This window comes from Delphinapterus leucas, chromosome 7 (genome assembly GCF_059928025.1).
Source record: "Delphinapterus leucas isolate spDelLeu-1000000601 "Yukka" chromosome 7, BTC_Dleu_Yukka2, whole genome shotgun sequence".
NCBI classification, from domain to species: Eukaryota; Metazoa; Chordata; class Mammalia; order Artiodactyla; family Monodontidae; genus Delphinapterus; species Delphinapterus leucas.
In genome coordinates this window covers 45471726-45493591 of record NC_143135.1, presented here as the reverse complement: position 1 = coordinate 45493591, position 21866 = coordinate 45471726, and the positions used below count along the sequence as shown (strand labels likewise).

Below are 21866 nucleotides of genomic sequence, written 5' to 3'. Positions count from 1 at the left end.
TAGTTAGATCCAGAGAACACACACACGAGAAGGTTATACGCAATGTTCAGTTTGGTGTGAACCAAATTAAACAAATAAATCAACCAGTATTAGTAAGGAAACTAAGTTAGGTAAAAGTAAGTAATTACACACACCACCGCTATATAGAATCTTTTCAAGAATACTTAAATAAATGGTGTCTAATCCATTCCACATAAATATTTTAAATCTGCATTTATAACTTTCCTTTTAAGGTTAGGCTGTTGCCCAAATCACTTATGAAAAATTTCTGGAATTTAGCTGAGGATTTTATGTAACCAAGATTCTGATCTTTTCTTAGTATATTAAACACCCTTTACAATAACTGTACTTACACTATATTCTCTGAATCTCTTACTAAGACACTATTCTCACTTAAGGCACCAAATTCCAGAACAAAAAAATATAAATATTAAAAACTAAGAAGAGAGTAAAGTCAGACCATCTTTCTGTTCCCAAGCATCTGGTTTGACCCCCACGTTGAACGGTAGTTTGTACTTCAAACTCAACTCTGCTACATGATAATAATGGAAGAAAAGGTCTCTCCTCCAAGGTGGTTATTTCTCAGAGAATGACTGGGGTTAACAGTTTTGACTGAATATTGATAATAAATCCTGAGGTTGAAGGTTAATTATTGGTAACTAATTATCCTTTGTGAATAACAACTTTCTCTAGAACATTAATAAAAGTGTCTTGATTTGTATAGCTTTCATGTATATTAATGTTGAAGGATGCTCTAAGACTGGCTGAAGCAGAAGAAATAACAGAAAGAGGGTTCTGAAAAGAGGGAAATGAGTAGAGAATGACAAATAAGCCCAGGAAAGCATGGAAAGTTAATTAGAAAGTCTGATGGAGAATGCCCCCATGTGAGGAAGGGGACAAAACTCACAGCATAGCCTGAACCCACAGGAAATGGTAGGAAGAGAAAACAGAATTCCCACAAATCATGGTGTCATTACGTAAGGGAGACTATGGAGGATTAAAAAAAGTAAAGAATAGATTAGTCTCCTTAATCCTTGACACTCTCCTACTAGTTTAATAGTTCACTTTGTCTCTACCTATTCTACTTAGTACTAGTGATTTTCATGCCTATCTATCCTACTACATAATCAATGGATAGCAGAAATCATGTCTTACGCATCATTGCAACTCACACAATTCATAGTACAGAGTTTTACACAAAGTAGACAGAGACTTTGTTGAAATAAAATTTTCTACCAAAGTGGTTAAAGTAACTTTACATTTACAAGTAACCATGTTCCTTCAAATCTTGTTCTTGCTATTAGTTTGTTTAAACCTTAAAAAAAAAACTGAGCGTAGAAGTAAAAAATCCTCGTTATTTATACAACATTATTCAAATTCCTTAACATGGCACACAAAGCCCTGTATACACTAGCCACAGACTACCTTGTCTTTCTGCCTCCACCTCTAGTCACAATTCCCACTAAGTGGTTCATGGTGTTTTCTCTGCCTGTAGTATTTATGTCTTCCCTGCCCACCCACTTCTCACCTCATCCCCACCTGTAAGACAAATGCCTATTTATCTTTCAAGGCACGAATGTCCTAATTTTTTTGTAGTGTTCCTTGCTGCACCAGGAATTAATGTATGTATAGTACTTACATTATACCTGTTTTAGAACACTTACGTTGTGATTTATTTTACTAATCTGTCTTTTCTGTAAGCATGTGTGCTCCTTAAGGGCAGAGACCTTGACTGTTCACTTTGTATTACTAACACTTGGGACATGGTGGTTGTAGTTCAATGTCTATTAAACCGAATTGTACTGGTAGGCTGTCTTATTTCCCCAAGAATGAATAAAAGGGCCTCCGACCTTCGAGAATATAATATGAAAAAGTTGAAAACTCCAGAAAAATGCTCCATAAATACTTGTTAATTCTTCACTGGAATACACAATAATAATTAATATCTGTTCTTGAGTGTTAGAGTAAATTATTCTATAACTGCCTTGTATCACTAGTTTAAACTATGAATATTAAACTAATATTAATAAAGAACAGTAATGCCAAACTGATTATATAATTATAGAGGTTTTCCAGGAGGACCGGGAGAAAGGAGCAGCCATGTAAAACTGGAAAGAAAGAGTGAGAGAAGCAAGAAGAGGTTGTGCTGAGAGGGAGGAGGAGAAATGCTAAGCTGTCCTAAAGAAAAGAAGAAAATAAAAGGAGGAAGTAAAAGTAAGATACTGTTTTTCTGGCCATTCTAAAATTCTGCTGCGCTGGAGGCATCTGCTATAACGAACACATTCATTCACATATCTTTTCCAGGCCAAATTTGGATTGAGCCCAGTGTTGATGCCTGTCTTCACTTTGAAACGTTGTTCTGCTGTCATTTTTAAGATTAGTATTTGATTTTACAGCACAAAAAAGATGAAAAAAGACCCTTCATCACCCCCCCTCTTTTTCTGGCCAAAAATGTAATTCTTTGAGACCTGTTATAAGAAATGCAATGTATCCAGATCATGAGGTCTAAGAAAAACAAAATTCTTTTCCTATTTTGTAGATTTTTAAGAATCTCTCTCATCATTTACCAATAGGAGAAAAATGAAGACTGATGAAATATCTATTTTTTATTACTATAAGATTTTTCTTCTAGCAGCAATCTTCCATCAGTTAGAATCTATAGTAGGATCATATCTATAGTAGGATAAGTAGGGTCCATGCTAATGACTAAGAGGCAAAGCCAGTTAGTTATTCAAGAAACTTCTAAGTCATCAAAGAAATGCAAAACTGCATCTGGTGTGACTCTGAGTACTTAGTAGGTTTTATATTAGAAATACGTGGAAATTAGAGATTTATAAATAATGATGTGTGATAATTATTTATTAAATTAACCATAAAATACAGTTAATCAGCATCTCCTAACTTTGCCTCCTCCAAGCCAAAGCTTAATGAAACATCCTTGCTGGATATATGGATGAAATGATTGGAGGAATGAGGAGGGAGGAGTGATGCCAGTTCAATACCTCTAAGCAAAGAGACAAAAAACCCCCAAAACTCTGAGAAGTATGCTGCATAATTGGGACTCACATGGGGAATTGTATTATAGTTAAAGAATACGAGCTTTGGAGTCAAGTGCAACTGAGTTTGAGTCCTGGCTCTGCCACTTACTTGCTCAGTGGTACAGATTCTCTCTAAGCCATAGTTCCTTTGTCTTAAAATGGGAATAACACTCACTGAGTTGGATTAGGTACAGTAAACCAAATGTAGCATCTTGTACACAGTAAAAATTCAATAAATATTATTATTCCTATCACCTTCCTCTGGATTTCTGTTCTTTACTATGTTCTATTAGGTGCACAGGCTTACATAAGAGATATACAGCTTTGACATGAAAGACACAGATAATAGATTTTAGTTTACTTATTTTGCGGGGGCAGGTGTTGGGTGCAGAATTACTGCTAGCGTCTGGTGGCAGGAAGGTCATCGTTCAGGAAATCTACTAGCAAATTCTGTGATTCTCCATGCTTTAATGTTCACTTTCTGATGATTCGGTAGGCCAGGTTTACACAAATGACTTTTTTCAGATTTTCAACAGATTTTCTTAACATACTATGCTGAATATACTTACTTTGGGCTTTTATATTTTGAAATGGAAATGATACCTAGGTCTCAAGTTTTATTTAGTCAGATAAGCTAGTGGATATTCATTTAGAATGTATAAGCAAAAGTTAAAATTTAGCAATGGAAAAATTAAGAACTATAAACTCATGTAGAGAGAAATGTAAAATTCATTTCTTCAAACTGAGAAATCAGGCTTTACATCTCATATTTTTTCTAATATATTTATTAAAAGATAATAGTTTAATTATATATTACATTTGAATTAGGTATAAATTGAAACAATACAGAAGGTGACTTAAGCACTCAGGGTGTGAAAAAATTTTCATTAATAATTAACAGCCCTAAAGAAATCTTCTAAAAAAATAGGTGAACTTCAAGTGTATTACGCTCAGTGAAAGAAGCCAGACATAAAAGAACATATATTGTATGATGCAATTTATATAAAATATCCAGAAAAGGCAAATTTATAGAGACAGAAAGTATGTTAGTGGTTGCCAGAGAGTGGAGAGTGATTGTACATGGGCATGAGGTTTCTTTTTGGGGTGACAGAATTGTTCTAAAATAGGATGGTGGTGATACTTGTACAATGTTATAAATATACTAAAAGTCGCTGAAATGAAACTTTAAATGAGTGGATTTTATGGTATTTAACTTATACCTCAATAAACCTGTTAATAAAAATAAATCTTCCATGTGGCTGGATTTTAGAAAACATATTTTTACATGCTAAATGAAACGAGGATTTTGAAGAAGAAATCTATTTCTACTGCAAATGAGAGCCTGAATAATGCTCTTATGGTGAAATAAGACCTAGCTCAAACAGTAAATCAATAAACATTCTCAAAGTGCCATCTGCATATGGAGATCTTTGGAATTTGGGAAGGCAACACATCAGGGTGCTTGAATTGAGGTAAATAGGGTGTTTCTTTTTCCTCCCCAGGTAAACATAAACCACAGTGCGTACCAAAGGAGAAAGTGTCATCTCTCCTGGGAGTCATTTTGAGCATCGGTAACCAACAGATGTGCATCAAAGACATAATGGGAGGGATGTGGCATACTTTGATAGACTCTGGACACTCTCCAGATTACTTGGGTTATTAAGAATTGCAACAGGGTGACCCTAAGTTACACAGGTCACTAGAAGAAGGTACTAAATGGTGGTTCATGGTAGAGGGGCCCATGGCCTTCACTGTTGCTCAGTGCTATTGCTAGGAAAGAGTAACGCAGGGGTATCCGATTTTGGTTCCACTTCTGCACTGAGTATTGGTTTTATCTTATGCTTTAATTAATTTTCTTCCCAAAAAAGTAACATTTAGACAAGAACCCCTGCTTTAAACTCTGAGTATATATTCTGGTTCTTAATTTAACAAACATGATCTTTGAATAAAAAGGACCTAAGTAAACAAAGAGTAGACCAATGTTATTCATTAACTGTGAAATGGTTCCTCTGTCAGTAGTTAATTAGTGGATACAACATTAGACCGTATGCTTCTTGAGGGTAAGGACCATGTTATTCATCTGTAACTCTGCAACAAACATAAGCACAGGGCTTGGCACACTTAATAAATGTTTGCTGAACTGAGAATGAAAGCACCATATAAATAATAAACATAACATGAATGCAAAAGATTATATTATTTTTCACCATAAAACTAATCCTAATAATTTAAACCTAGCTGTTAAGGCACTACCTTCAAGAAAGGCTTTGAAAAAACCACATTCACAGAAAGACAGACAAGATAGAAAGGCAGAGGGCTATGTACCAGAAGAAGGAAGAACATAAAAGCCCAGAAAAACAAGTAAATGAAATGGAGATAGGCAATCTTCCAGAAAGAGAATTCAGAATAATGATAGTGAAGATGATCCAAGACCTCGGAAAAAGAATGGAGGCAAAGATCGAGAAGATGCAAGAAATGTTTAACAAAGATCTAGAAGAATTAAAGAACAAACAAACAGAGATGAACAGTACAATAACTGAAATGAAAACTACACTAGAAGGAATCAATAGCAGAATAACTGAGGCAGAAGAACGGATAAGTGACCTGGAAGACAGAATGGTGGAATTCACTGTTGGGGAACAGAATAAAGAAAAAAGAATGACAAGAAATGAAGACAGCCTAAGAGACCTCTGGGACAACATTAAATGCAACAGCACTCGTGTTATAGGGGTCCCAGAAGGAGAAGAGAGAGAGAAAGGACCTGAGAAAATATCTGAAGAGATTATAGTCGAAAACTTCCCTAACATGGGAAAGGAAATAGCCACCCAAGTCCAGGAAGCGCAGAGAGTCCCATACAGGAAAAACCCAAGGAGAAACACGCCGGACACACAGTAATCAAATTGGCAAAAATTAAAGACAAAGAAAAATTATTGAAAGCAGCAAGGGAAAAACGACAAATAACATACAAGGGAACTCCCATAAGGTTAACAGCTGATTTCTCAGCAAAAACTCTACAAGCCAGAAGGGAGTGGCATGATATACTTAAAGTGATGAAAGGGAATGAACCTACAGCTAAGATTACACTACCCGGCAAGGATCTCATTCAGATTCGATGGAGAAATCAAAAGCTTTACAGACAAGCAAAAGCTAAGAGAATTCAGCACCACCAAACCAGCTCTACAACAAATGCTAAAGGAACTTCTCTAAGTAGGAAACACAAGAGAAGAAAAGGACCTACAAAAACAAACCCAAAACAATTAAGAAAATGGTCACAGGAACATACATGTCAATAATTACCTTAAAGGTGAATGGATTAAATGCTCCAACCAAAAGACAGAGGCTTGCTGAATGGATACAAAAACAAGACCCATATATATGCTGTCTACAAGAGACCCACTTCAGACCTAGGGACACATACAGACTGAAAGTAAGGGGATGGAAAAAGATACTCCATGCAAATGGAAATCAAAAGAAAGCTGTAGTAGCAATACTCATATCAGATAAAATAGACTTTAAAATAAAGAATGTTACAAGAGACAAGGAAGGACACTACATAATAATCAAGGGATCAATCCAAGAAGAAGGTATAACATTGGTAAATAGTTATACACCCAATATAGGAGCACCTCAATACATGAGGAAACTGCCAACAGCTCTAAAAGAGGAAATCAACAGTAACACAATAATAATGGGGGACTTTAACACCTCACTTACACCAACGGACAGATCATCCAAGCAGAAAATTAATAAGGAAACAAGCTTTACATGACACAATAGATCAGATAGATTTAATTGATATTTATAGGACATTCCATCCAAAAACAGCAGATTACACTTTCTTCTCCGTGCACACGGAACATTCTCCGGGATAGATCATATCTTGGGTCACAAATCAAGCCTCAGTAAACTTAAGAAAATTGAAATCATATCAAGCATCTTTTCTGACCATAATGCTATGAGAGTAGATATCAATTAGAGGAAAAAAACTCTAAAGAATACAAACACATGGAGGCTACACAATATGGTATTAAATAACCAAGTGATCACTGAAGAAATCAAAGAGGAAATCAAAAAATGCCTAGAAACAAATGACAATGAAAACATGATGATTCAAAACCTATGGGATGCAGCAAAAGAAGTTCTACGAGGGAAGTTTATAGCTATACAAGCCTACCTCAAGCAACAAGAAACATCTCAAATAAACAACCTAACATTACACCAAAAGGAACTAGAGAAAGAAGAACAAACAAAACCCAAAGTTAGCAGAAGGAAAGAAATCATCAAGTTCTGAGCAGAAATAAATGAAATAGAAACAAAGAAAACAATAGCAAAGATCAATAAAACTAAAAGCTGGTTCTTTGAGAAGATAAACAAAATTGATGAAGCTTTAGCCAGACTCATCAAGAAAAAGAGGGAGAGGACACAAATCAATAAAATTAGAAATGAAAAAGGAGAAGTTACAACAGACACCACAGAAATACAAAGCATCCTAAGAGACTACTACAAGCAAATCTATGCCAATAAAATGGACAACCTGGGAGAAATGGACAAATTCTTAGGAAAGCACAACCTTCTGAGACTGAACCAGGAAGAAATAGAAAATATGAACAGATCAATCACAAGTAATGAAATTGAAACTGTGATTAAAAATCTTCCAACAAACAGAAGTCCAGGACCAGATGGCTTCACAGGTAAATTCTACCAAACATTTAGAGAAGAGCTAACACCCATCCTTCTCAAACTCTTCCAAAAAACTGCAGAGGAAGGAAAACTCCCAAACTCATTCTATGAGGCCACCATCACCCTGATACCAAAATGAGATCAAAATACTACAAAAAAAGAAAATTACAGACCAATATCATTGATGAATATACATGCAAAAATCCTCAACAAAATACTAGCAAACAGGATCCAACCACACATTAAAAGGATCATACACCATGATGAAGTGGGATTTATCCCAGGGATGCAAGCATTCTGCAATACACGCAAATCAATCAATGTGATACACCATATTAACAAATTGAAGAATAAAAACCATACGATCATCTCAATAGATGCAGAAAAAGCTTTTGACAAAATTCAACACCCATTTATGATAAAAACTCTGCAGAAAGTGGGCACAGAGGGAACCTACCTCAACATCATAAAGGCCATATATGACAAACCCACAGTCAACATCATTCTCAATGGTGAAAAACTGAAACCACTTCCTCTAAGATCAGGAACAAGACAAGGTTGCCCACTCTCACCACTACTATTCAACATAGTTTTGGAAGTTTTACCCACAGCAATTAGAGAAGAAAAAGAAATAAAAGGAATCCAAACTGGAAAAGAATAAGTAAAACTGTCACTGTTTGCAGATGACATGATATTATACATAGAGAATCGTAAAGATGCTACCAGAAAACTACTAGAGCTAATCAATGAATTTGGTAAAGTAGCAGGACACCAAATTAATGCACAGAAATCTCTTGCATTCCTATACACTAATGATGAAAAATCTAAAAGAGAAATTAAGGAAACACTCCCATTTACCATTGCAACAAAAAGAATAAAATACTTAGGAATAAACCTACCTAGGGAGACAAAAGACCTGTATGCAGGAAACTATAAGACACTGATGAAAGAAATTAAAGATGATACCCACAGATGGAGAGATATACCATGTTCTTGGATTGGAAGAATCAATATTGTGAAAATGACTATACTACCCAAAGCAATCTACAGATTCAATTGAATCCCTATCAAATTACCAATGGCATTTTTTACAGAACTGGAACAGAAAATCTTAAAATTTGTATGGAGACAAAAAAGACCCCGAATAGCCAAAGCAGTCTTGAGGGAGAAAAACGGAGCTGGAAGAATCAGACTCCCTGACTTCAGACTATATTACAAAGCTACAGCAATCAAGACAATATGGTACTGGAACAAAAACAGAAACAGAGATCAATGGAACAGGATAGAAAGCCCAGAGATAAACCCACACACCTATGGTCAACTAATCTATGACAAAGGAGGCAAGGATACACAATGGAGAAAAGACAGTCTCTTCAATAAGTGGTGCTGGGAAAACTGGACAGCTACATGTAATAGAATGAAATTAGAACACTCCCTAACACAATACACAAAAATAAACTCAAAATGGATTAAAGACCTAAATGTAAGACCGAGCACTATAAAACTCTTAGAGGAAAACATAGGAAGAACACTCTTTGACATAAATCACAGCAAGATATTTTTTGATCCATCTCCTAGAGTAATGGAAATGAAACCAAAAATAAACAAATGGGACCTAATGAAACTTAAGAGCTTTTGCACAGCAAAGGAAACCATACAGAAGACGAAAAGACAACCCTCAGAATGGGAGAAAATATTTGCAAACGAATCAACGGACAAAGGAATAAGCTCCAAAATAAATAAACAGCTCATGCAGCTCAATATTAAAGAAACAAACAACCTAATCCAAAAATGGGCAGAAGACTTAAATAGACATTTCTCCAAAGAAGACATACAGATGGCCAAGAGGCACATGATAAGGTGCTCAACATCACTAATTGTTAGAGAAATGCAAATCAAAACTACAATGAGGTATCACCTCACACCGGTTAGAATGGGCATCATCAGAAAATCTACAAACAACAAATGCTGGAAAGGGTGTGGAGAAAAGGGAACCCTCTTGCACTGTTGGTGGGAATGTAAATTGATACAGCCACTATGGAGAACAGTATGGAGGTTCCTTAAAAAGCTAGAAGTAGAATTACCATATGACCCAGCAATCCCACTACTGGGCATATACCCAGAGAAGACCATAATTCAAAAAGACACATGCACCCCAATGTTCATTGCCACACTATTTACAATAGCCAGGTCATGGAAGCAACCTAAATGCCCATCAACAGATGAATGGATAAAGATGTGGTACATATATACAATGGAATACTACTCAGCCATAAAAAGGAATGAAATTGGGTCATTTGTAGAGACGAGGATGCATCTAGAGACTGTCATACAGAGTGAAGTAAGTCAGAAAGGGAAAAACAAATATCGTATATTAACACATATATGTGGAACCTTGAAAATGGTACAGATGAACTGGTTTGTAGAGCAGAAATTGAGACATAGAAGTAGAGAAGAAAACGTATGGACACCAAGGGGGGGAAAGAGGCAGGGGTTCAGGTGGTGGTGTGATGAATTGGGAGATTGGGATTGACATGTATACACTGATGTGTATAAAATGCATGACTAATAAGAAAAAGAAAAAAAGAAAAGCAGAAGGTGAAAAATTTCTTAAAATGTTTTGACTTCTTACTATGATCTTCCCACCTTTATAGACAATTTATCTGTATTAAATTGGTCTCTAAAAAATATATAAAAAATTTAAAAAAAGAAAAAGAAAGGCTTCATAAGTTAAAGACACATGAAATACATACAAGTTTGCAGAAAAACGTGTGAAGGAACTGTAGAGAAAAAAAAAAACCCTGAACTTATGGTGGCTGTGGTGTAACAAATTCCCTAAGATCTAATATAGATAATGCTGCAAGTGGAACATCTTTCACTCTAAGTAAAGCTCTAAAAGATAAACATTTGTTTCATTTAGGCCAATAAAGTACTTCGCTTTTATGAGAATGGTGAGTATATACATAATTATCTTTTTATTAAAAAGAAAATACATGCTGAAAACTATAAACCATTGATAAAGGAAACTGAAGATGATTCAAAGAAATGGAAAGATATCCAATCTTCTTAGTTTGGAAAAATTAATATTGTTAAAATGGCCATACTACCCAAAGCAATCTACAGATTTAACGCAATCCCCATCAAAATACCTATGACATTTTTTACAGAAGTAGAACAAAGAATTCTAAAATTTATATGGAATCAGAAAAGGCCCAGAATTACCAAGGAAATCCTGAGGAAAAAGAACAAAGCTGGAGGAATAACCCTTCCAGACTTTAGGCTATACTACAAAGCTACAATAATCAAAACAGTGTGGTACTGGCACAAAAAGACCTATAGATCAATGGAACAGCATAGAGAGCCCAGAAATAAACCTGCACACCTACAGTCAATTAATCTATGATAAAAGAGGCAAGAATATACAACGGATAAAAGACAGTCTCTTCAATAAATGGTGTTGGGAAAGCTGGACAGCTACATGTAAATCAATGAAATTAGAACACTCCCTCACACCATATAGAAAAATAAACTCAAAATGGATTAAAGACTTAAATTTAAGACATGACACCCTAAAACTCCTAGAAGAAAACGTAGGCAAAATATTCTCTGACATAAATCGTAGCAGTATATTCTTAGATCAGTCTCAAAATATACAAGGCAAAAGAAATAAAAGCAAAAATAAGCAAATGGAACCTAATCAAACTTAAAAGCTTTTGCACAGCAAAGGAAACCATCAACAAAATGAAAAGACAACCTATGGAATGGGAGAAAATATTTGCAAATGATGCGACCAACAAGGGACTAATAAGCCAAAATATACAAACAGCTAATAAAACTCAATATTGAAAAAACAAACCCAATCAAAACATGGGCAGAAGCCCTAGACATTTTCCCAAAGAAGACATACAGATGGCTAAGAGACACATGAAAAGATGCTGAATGAACATGCTCAAAAGATGCTCATTGCTAATCACTAGAGAAGCGCAAATAAAAACTACAGTGAGGTATCACCTCACACCGGTTGGAATAACTATCATCAGAAGTCTACAAATAATAAACGCTGGAAAGGGTGTGGAGAAAAAGGAACCCTCCTACTCTGTTGGTAGCAATGTAAATTGGTGCAGCCACTATGGAAAACAGTATGCAGGCTCCTTAAAAAGCTAAAACTAGAGCTACCATATGATCCAGTAATCCCACTCCTGGGTACATATCCAGAAAAAATGAGAACTATACTTCAAAAAGATACATGCATCCCAATATTCACAGCAGCACTATTTACAAGAGCCAAGACATGGAAACAACCCAAGTATCCATCAACAGATGACTGGCTTAAGAAGATGGGGTATACATATATATACATATATATATACACACATGCACGTGAACACACACACACACACACACACACACACACACACACACACCGTGGAATATTACTCAGCCATAAAAAAGAATGAAATATTACCATTTGCAGCAACATGGATGGACCTAGAGAATATTATACTTAGTAAGTAAGTCAGACAAAGACCCTCTCTGACTATATGATATCACATATATGTGGAATCTAAAAATAATACAAATGAATCTATATACAAAACAGAAACAGACTCATAGACATAGACATAGAAGACAAACTTATGGTTACCAAAGGGGAAGGAGGAAGGGACAAATTAGGAGTATGGATTAACAGATACAAATTACTATATATAAAATAGATAAGCAACAAAGATTTACTGTATAGCACAGGGAATTATATTCAATATCTTGTAATGACCTATAACGGAGTACGATCTGAAGAAAATAAGTGCGTCACCTTGCTGTACACCTGAAACTAACAGAATATTGTGAATCAACTATACTTCAATTAAAAAAAATAGCTTGTTTACTTAGAAAGAAAGAAAGAAGGAAGGGGGGGAGGGAGGGAGGAAGGGAGGAAGGAAGGAAAGAAGGAAAGAGGAAAGGAAAAAGGAAAGGAAAGGAAAGAAAGAGGCACCTGATCCATCATCTCACCTACGTCCTTACCCAGAGCAGGCTTTGACTTCCACTATTAAAAAAAATACGTGTGTGTGTGTGTGTGTGTGTGTGTGTGTGTGTGTGAAAAAAGCAAAGTGAGAAAACAGTGTGAATGGTTTGATCATTTTAGTTTAAAAAAAGATAATTTTATCTGCATATCCTAGCAATAATACACAACTTTTTTTTCCCAGGAAGAAATCAACTGTCAGAAGAAATGGAGTAGAGGTGGGAAAGGGAGCGTTTATGTTGCATTTTGTATCTTTCTGTACTATCTGAATTTTCTAACCATGCATATGTACTACTTTAAGAAAATGTCCATCTGACCGATGAAACTGTAGACCAGTTTGGTTATTTATTTATTATTTATTGTATTATAAAGACTAATGTAAGTTCCTAGTGGCCACATCAATGTTTTGTTCACCTTGCTGCCCAAGATGCTGCCTGGCATAGTAACCTTTTATATTCCCATAAGATAGAAGTTCAGGAAGTATATAAGAATCAATATGATCCACTCCCTAACCCTCTCTGTTGGTTATCAATGCAGTGCCTCTTTCCTCCAAATCTATCTTTCTTTGCCTTGCTTTGTTGTACTGGAGCTGGACCTGTAAAAATTTCTCCTTTGCCAGTTGGCACAATATTAAGCTTTGTCAGTAGGGACAGAGCAATATGAAGTGGTTTCTTTTCCTGGTTCTGGTGTGCTTTTTTCTTCTTGTTCCTGTGACATGTACCTGCTAGCCGTGTGTGAGACAGCCAGTTGTGCTCACCACTTTGCGAGTTTCAGTGGTACCCTAGTGAGTGGATTCCTAGCAAGTCTTGCCAGAACTCCAGTAGGCAGTTTCCTGCTTGCCAGCCTTAGTCTGTGGCCCTTCAGTGAAGTTCACCTCAGTGCCATCCAGTGGCCACAGAAACACCTCTCCAACAAGGTCTGAATCTCGGTCTTGTTGGGGAGTGGCGCACTCCAAGTTGAAAATTCTCTTTATTTCTTAGTAGTTAATCCCCTATTACTACTTAATAACTCCTTACATTAAAATTTTCCTGTTCATATTACTGGTATTGTTTCTGGTGCCTAATTGGATCTTTCATGCCCAAATCAAATTAAACCAAAAGAAACCAAGTAAAATCCAGCCAAGTCAACAACAAAAAATTAAATCTATAAACCCATCATAAAACATAAGTTTGTATTATTAAGTTTGATAACACAGAGAAGAGCATGGCATGTAGCCCAACTTGTTAACTAATTGCATTAAAAACTTCCACAAAACAAAAAAACACGGTGTGATGGTTTTGTACTGTGTAAACTAAACTAAGCTAGAACTGTATTTCCCAGAATTCTCTTTCCTCCATGATTCTAGGTTAGGGTTGACTACAGAGAAATTTGTCTAAAATTTGGAAGGCAAAAATGAAGCAGCAGCCATTACACTCTGAAGGGCAGTATAGGATGCCAGGTGCTGCTGTATCTCATACACTTTGTTGCAGATCTGCTGGACCATCTTGATGTGTGGAAAGAACTGTGCTCACATTTCCTGCAGTTCCTTCTGGATCTCTTCCTTTAGCTGCTCCTAGTCAGGGCCAGGCACATGTGTAGCTCCATGGCCAGTAATGCTGCTTCTTTTCCAGGTCACCTGCTTTCTTGAGGTTGGAGGACTTTAAAAGACATACACAGATTCTAGTTTGTCCTTGTTCTTCCCTGTATCATGCCCAGCTTTTCTTCCTGACTGCTGCCCTGATGATCTATAGTGACTTCAGGGCCACAGGCAGACCCTAATTCAAAGCTTTCCATAAACTTCTTCCCCAGCTTCTAAAACAGAATAAAAGCTGGTCCCTATAATAGATTCCTTACTTCCTACCACTCATGGTGCTTCTGCTATGATGATCAAACCCTCACTAATATACACTATAAAACAGATAAATGATCCAGCTTAAAAAAAAAATCTTAAGTAATTTGGATTTCTTGAGCAATTGTTTCTACTGTCAATTCTTATTTCCCCTATGTTTCTTATTTATATCTACATAATATCTAAGTTTAAAAAATAGATGTTAAAGTGGGAAAATTTTTAAATGCCATTTTCTTTAACAAATGCTTATGTGAGGGCCCATACGAAGGCTAGTTAGAACCAAGTTTTTTGGTTCCTCTGAGATAGATATGGAGACAAATTTCCTTGGTGGCCTAAGATACAGGAGAGCCTGACCTATTTTTGTAACATTATTCTCCATGCCAGGAGGGGAATAAGATGAAGAACTACTAGGGAGAGTTCTGAGAAGATGAGTATGTATGCATTTAAGAAAAACTAGAGTGGGCCTGGAGATAAGTTTAAGCTGATGAGGGAAAACCAAAAGATGATGCCTAAGCTCCAGATGGTTGTCATTAGTTTCTAAACCCAAATTCATTTGTTTAACATTTTTGAGATTTGTCCTTGTTTCCTGAGCATGCTCAGTATGACCTGCCAGGTCTCAGAAGTGTGAGTCTCACAAATTCCATTTTCTGTTTTAGAAGAGGATGGGAGGGTAAGGAGGAAGAAAGAGGAATGCAAGTGAGTTAGCAGCAAAGAGTTCCTGATTATGGAGAACCTTAGGGTTAAGAGCTTTAACTCAGAGACTGTGGACAAATCATTTGAAGTAAAGTTTTTAAAAAACTGAGTTTATCAAGAAATATTTATTGGGTACCTACTAAGTACAGGAGGGGGGCTAGACCTTATCAGTTAGAAATGGTGGATGAAACAAAAAGGACGGGCAGAACAAAAAGAGTAAGAGAATACTGCCAGCATCTAAGGGCATGGATCATTTCATCACTCAGCTAAGGCACTTTATCTGGTGCCTAGTTCTCTACTAAAACAGATCTAGGAATATTTGATAATCTCTCCTGACTTGGCGCCCATGAAACATGGAGTAGCTTTAGCCAGAAGTCCTTCCATAAGTCCTGGGCTTCCCGAAGCTACCTGCACACAGCTGCACAGTGAGTCAGCCTGGCTACCACAGGTTTATTGCTTCCTACTGTGCATTTCAGAAGGACGTATTCAATGTGCTGTTCAGAGTGTGGCTATTTAACTCCTTACAAGTCCTTCATAGGAAAAGACGGAATAAGAGTTTGCTGGATTTATTTGCCCTAAGAATTAATCTCTCTATGAAAAGGCATGGATAGGACAACTACAATAAATGACAGAATTAAGAAAAGCACTGAACATTCTGGAAAATTTTCAGAAGGTTCATAGAAATTGCCGGTGAAGTTAAATTCTAATTTCTGCCTCCATTTATTTATCTAGCTTGTTCATTTGTTCATTCATTCATTCAACAGACATTTGTTGATTGACACTGGGATACAGCAATGAATAAGACAGACAATATCCCAGCCTCATGAAATTTATTTTCTTTGGTGGGGGAAAACAGTCAAATGTAAACTAACCAACACACAACACAATTTCAGGTGTTATTAAGTGCTCTAAAGAACAATAAAGTAGGGATGGAATGGTGGGGTTATATCTTAGGAGATGATTTAACATTATATATTATATTTTTTACATATAGCATGCAATAAACATTATAACAAACATAACCACAGATATGTCTTAGATACACTAAGGGGACGCGATTGATGTAGTTCCATGATAAATCAAACTGAATACATCTATATAAATCATAATGACTTATATATAGACCAATGAGACTTACCCTATAGAAAGCACTGGTCAAAGGGAGTAATGCTGCAGCAATGTTATATTCTTCTAAACTTGAACAATCCTTAAACAAAACAAAGAGAAATGAGATTAGGACATTTACCAGAAATCACAAATATGTGGAAACAAAAATCTATGATACATTATTTACTGTCCTAAGGGGTTTTTACTTTTATTTCAAATTGTCATTAAGGCTTACCTAGATAAGTGTGAAAAAAAAGGATGAAAAAATACTGTCCCGAAGCACATTGTTTTTTTAAAAAAATATATTTTATTCTTTTAATTAAAAAAAAAAATTCCTTTTTTTGCTCGTGCCACGTGGCATGTGGGATCTTAATTCCCCGGCCAGGGATGGAACCCATGGCCCCAGCAGTGGAAGCATGAAGCCTTAACCACTGGACCACCAGGGAAGCCCATTCTTTTAGAAATGATATAAAAATACATTTGAGAAAGATGTTTTCATACACTATTGGTGAGTAGCTACTTTTACTTTCCTGTTTTCCAAAAGTTGTGTTTACAGCTGTGCATATTTGTCCAAAAATTTTTGGAGGAGGTTTTAGTATATTTAACTACTATATTTCATTGAATCTGAGATACACATTTTCTCCCCACATTTTAACTTCTCTGAGACTGGGATGTATGTTATAATTGAAATAATATATTTTTTCTTAGTCTTACACATGAAGGGTTTATAAAATTCTGTTATTGGTCAGGCAAGAAATACCACTGATGCCAAAACCCCTTGGGTGAAATGTTGTTGGGGAATGGGACAGTCAGAAAATCTCAGTGGGAATGTAAAATGGTGCAGCTGCTAGGAAAACAGTATGGCAATTCCTCAAAAACTGAAAAGTAGAATTACCCTATAATCCAGAAATTCTACTTCTGGATATATACCTAAAACAACAGTGACTTGAACAGACATAGTGGGGCCATGGCCTGGAACAATGCTCAAGGGTAATACCCTTAGAGAGGTCAGGTATAGTAATTTCAGCCCCAACCTTAGACAATATAACTATCGCCATCAAAATGCAAATACATCAGCTATTCATATGTTTGTATGAATTGATTTTAAACTCACAGAGCTGAGACCTTAATACCAATTATTCCAATGCAATTCCTCTACTTTTCAGATGAGAAAAAGAGGCCTAGATGTCAGCCAGTACTGGAATTTAGATTTATCTACCTATCAGCCTGGTGCTTTTTCCTCTAAACACCGCCTTTTGTACTTGATTACTTTCCTCATATTCTTGAGGAGGCGGATATGAGTTTTCTGAGCTGCCAGCACTGATTCTGGAATGTGAGGGAGGGAGTATAGGCCTCAACAGCAGAGCAGTTGGAGGCTTAAAGCTGCAAAAGGGCACTGGTGCCAGGGACAGGGCCCCTAGAAAAAGGAGAAAGAGTCAGAAGCAAAGAGAAAATACACCATAGACAACCTTGGTCTATTTCAAAATACTACTATGGCTTGGCAGGGCTGAGGGTGTAGTTCTGCCCTGAGGAAAAAAAGGAGGAAACTTTCTTTCAGAAGTCATGGCCCGAAGGCGGGCATCTCTTCTAATGCTAGTCTTGCTTAGCGTGAGCACATTTGGTATTATGATCTGCTAAAAGAGTTCTTAATAGAATTTCATGCATTTTTAACTATGAAAAACACAGCTATAGAATACACTGAATGTCCAACTCCAGAAAACACCGAAACAATACTGGGTTACGAGACAAATCTCTGTAATAAAGTATCATTCTCATATACGTGACATTCTTTGACCCAATTTAAAAAAAAACTAAAAGATAGGCTCAAACTTCCTATACTGTCCTAAAAATAATAGTTCTAATTAATTCACCACACAGAGTAAACATTTATTGGATAAATGAATAAGTGAATGAATAAAGGAATAAATTCAAGAAGAGAGAGAAATGAGGAGAAGCAGCTAAGGACAGAAACCTGGGAAAGATATATTTATAGAGAAGGAATAAAGGAAAATCAAGATGGGAAAGAGAAGTAGGAGAAAGCAGTACTATAGTTGTCAAGAGAAGAAGAAACGACCAATAGTGTTGAAGTCTCCAGAGAAATTCAGTAAAATGAAGATTGAGAAAAAGCCAAGAAACTTGTGAATCAAAGACGTCACTGGTGACATGATGAGGGTATAAGTGAGTAGAGTAAAAAAGGCCCTGAGTGTAAATGCTCATAGTTGTAAAGGGAAGGAAGCTGTTTGAGGAGTTATGACATCCAAATGGGTAGCTGAATGAATCTTGGTAGGGCTGAACCAGATGAATACTAAGATTCTATGTAATCCTTTGATTCTATACGAATTAGAAGGGACCTAAGTACACCAAGGAGGAAAATCCAAGGGAGAGAGAGCTGAAAAAGAAAGGTCACTGATAGAACAAGGTCTCTGTGATATGGCTGCTAATCAATATGGTCCCCATTTCTAAGGGGGAAACATCTCATTTCCATAAAAAGCAAATAAACAGAATTTATATTAACCAGCAGGATCTCTGAATATTTCAGCAAATATAACTTATTAGGAGAGAGAAGCTTGGTTCTACAATGGAGACTCAGGCCTACCTAAGAGGCTTCCATGGGAAAAGCGGGGAGAGTGTCCTCAGACTGTTGTGCAAACACTAGTTTTATGGAGTACTGACAGCTGTTACTTGGGGGGAAATTGGGGAAATGCTGGGTAAACAAAATAAAGTGTGATGTTTTTGTTTTAAAAAACTGTAGGACTTCTCAGGGCTTTATACTGTGACTGGATGAAGGGAATTTGGTGGCAGCATTTCCAACCTAATTTGACTAAGAACATTTCTTTTAGAAAGCAATTGAAATATATATATATATATATATTTAAATTGAGGGCAATTGCTATTTTATTATTATTATTATTTTAAATTATTTATTTATTTATGGCTGTGTTGGGTCTTCGTTGCTGTGTGCGGGCTTTCTCTAGTTGAGGCGAGCGGGGGCTACTCTTCGTTGCGGTGCACAGGCTTCTCACTGCGGTGGCTTCTCTTGTTGCGGAACACAGGCTCTAGGTGTGCGGGCTTCAGTAGCTGTGGCACACGGGCTCAGTAGTTGTGGCGCATGGGCTTAGTTGCTCTGCGGCATGTGGGATCTTCCCGGACCAGGGATCGAACCCGTGATCCCTTCATTGGCAGACGGATTCTTAACCACTGCGCCACCAGGGAAGTCCAGAAAAACATATTTTGAAAAAATGATTTAATATCATAAAAAATCTTCTGAGGGCACTCCAACCAAAAGATCATTTAAAAACTTAGTTATGAGCTTTTATTTCTTGACTTATGGTCATATACTGACAGGCATTTTTACTGTAAAGAACTAAAAATGCTAGGTAATATATTTTAAAATCTTTAATGCAAGGCAATGAACTGGCAAGAAAGTAAGGAACACTCAGGCCAAAATATAAGTTAAGTGGGAACCTGGAGAGATATAGCACTAAAGTGCAATTTTACCTCAAGTACAGTTGGTGAGCAAAGTAAATTTGAGTATTAGTTTTGATCAACTCAAAGGACTGAAAAGACAGGAGACAAACCCCAGCACTCGCTAAAGGTAGGAAGTCCATTAGGAGAACTACCTTATGGTAGGGACCCCCTAGGGCCACCTGAAACACCAGATGGAAAGTCTGAGATATAAAACGATAATTCAGCAAGGGAAGTAATGAACATGTGAGTAAATTAAGCATACACTGACTATAGAAAACACAAAAATAATGTCTTTCAGTATTAAAGAAAAATAAGATACAACTAAAATATACAACCACGGTAGCACAGACATTGTAAGGTGGTGGACTGGAGCTGGATTTTGATAAATTAAACATTTAAATTTCTATGTGTTATTGCCAAAGGAACAGAATGGGTTACAACTTCTAAACTAGTGGGGGAAAAAGTGGTCTGAAAGAAAAATAACCCAAAGGAAAGCAAGAAGGAGGAAAAGAAACTCAGAAAAAGGAAACAATCAAAAAAGAACAAAATAAGATAGTAGGAATAAATAAAAATATAATAGCAGAAATAGACCAAATACTCTGGTTAAAAGACAATTATTGTAAGAAGAAATGGGAAGATGTTGGTAAAAGAGTACATATAAGATGAATAAGGTCTGAGAATCTGATATATAACAATAGTCACTATAGTTGATAATACTGTATCATATAATTAAAATTTGCTAAGAAAGTGGAACTTAAGTATTCTCACCCCTCCCCCAAAAAGGAAATCTGTGAGGTGATGGATGTGTTAATTAATTCGATTGTGGGAATCCTTTCACAATGTATGGTATATTAAGTCATCACGCTGTACACTTTAAATATGTTACAGCTTTATTTGCCAATTATACCTCAGTAAAACTGGAAAAAGTATATAGGCCATGTAGGAAAACACCACACCTTTTTCCTATTCTCTGTCATCTCCATGGATTTTATAAAATAATCCCAGAATATGGCAAAAAGGGTGAATCATCTTTTTCTTCCTGACTTATTCCTCACCCTCTTGCTTAGGACACTGCTATGCACAAGAATGTCATCCCCTGTGTCCTAGCACATCTGAGTTTCTTTAACAGAAATGCCTTGCATGTTTCTGAAGACTGTCATGAGGCCCAAGGCAATAAAGTTCAACAGACTTAAGCTGTAATCTTCTCCTAAGGAAATGGCTGGGATGCCAAGATGCCTTTTGACTTTGATTTCACAGCAGGGCTTCATTTGTAATGATGCTGTCCAAACTTTAAATGACAACAGCTGTGATATGAAGTCCCACACACTCATTTATAAAAATTTCCCACAAATTAAAAAAAAATTAAACAATGGGGAATTTCAATCCATGACCAATTAGCAGGGAACAGGCAATCATAAAACATTTAGGGGCTATTTATTATCTTATAAAATGTTTACACATTGTAGTGCATGTCTCAAACCTGAGCGCCAGTCAAATGCTGATTGCAAAATATAAATATAAAATTCTTTGCAAATCACGTTAGAGATATTCTAAGTTAATTAGATTGAAAAATGGAAAAAATTTTGAAACAGTAAGTACAACTATTGACATAGCAATAGCATTCCGGAATAGTGCAGTTATCTGTTGGGGAATCAGTCCATAAATACACATCCTGAAATCCCCTGTGTTTTGGCCACGTAATAGCAAAGTAGTTACAGACATACCAGACAATTTATAAGCCTGCAAGGACTTGAATGACTATACATGTTTTATTCTGAACTTTGCTATGCAGCTTACCTTTAATTTTCCTCCTACAACTGAAGCGTGAGCCCTGCAATCTTAATTTCTCATTACCCTCAATTACTTCATATTTTGATTTGCATACCTTTGGACTGTCACGACCAGCATTCCCATTTTTGTAAAACTTTGGAACCTCTCAAAAACGATATAGGTAAACATTAAAGAAAAAAATAAGACTGAAAGGCAGAATGTCTTACAAAACTGACTTTCCTTGAGTTTAGACTTGATATAG

General features: G+C 36.3%; 1 protein-coding gene across 5 annotated transcripts in view; it reads right to left on the bottom strand.

Moving 5' to 3' along the window:
• Window positions 1-21866, bottom strand: part of SBF2 (SET binding factor 2) — a 454162-nt gene that overhangs the window by 105602 nt on the left and 326694 nt on the right. For all 5 annotated transcript variants that reach the window (XM_089915171.1, XM_022555691.3, XM_089915172.1 and 2 more), the window contains one exon: window positions 16398-16466. In XM_089915171.1, the coding sequence (XP_089771297.1) occupies window positions 16398-16466 (69 nt within the window). The remainder of the gene's footprint in view (window positions 1-16397; window positions 16467-21866) is intronic.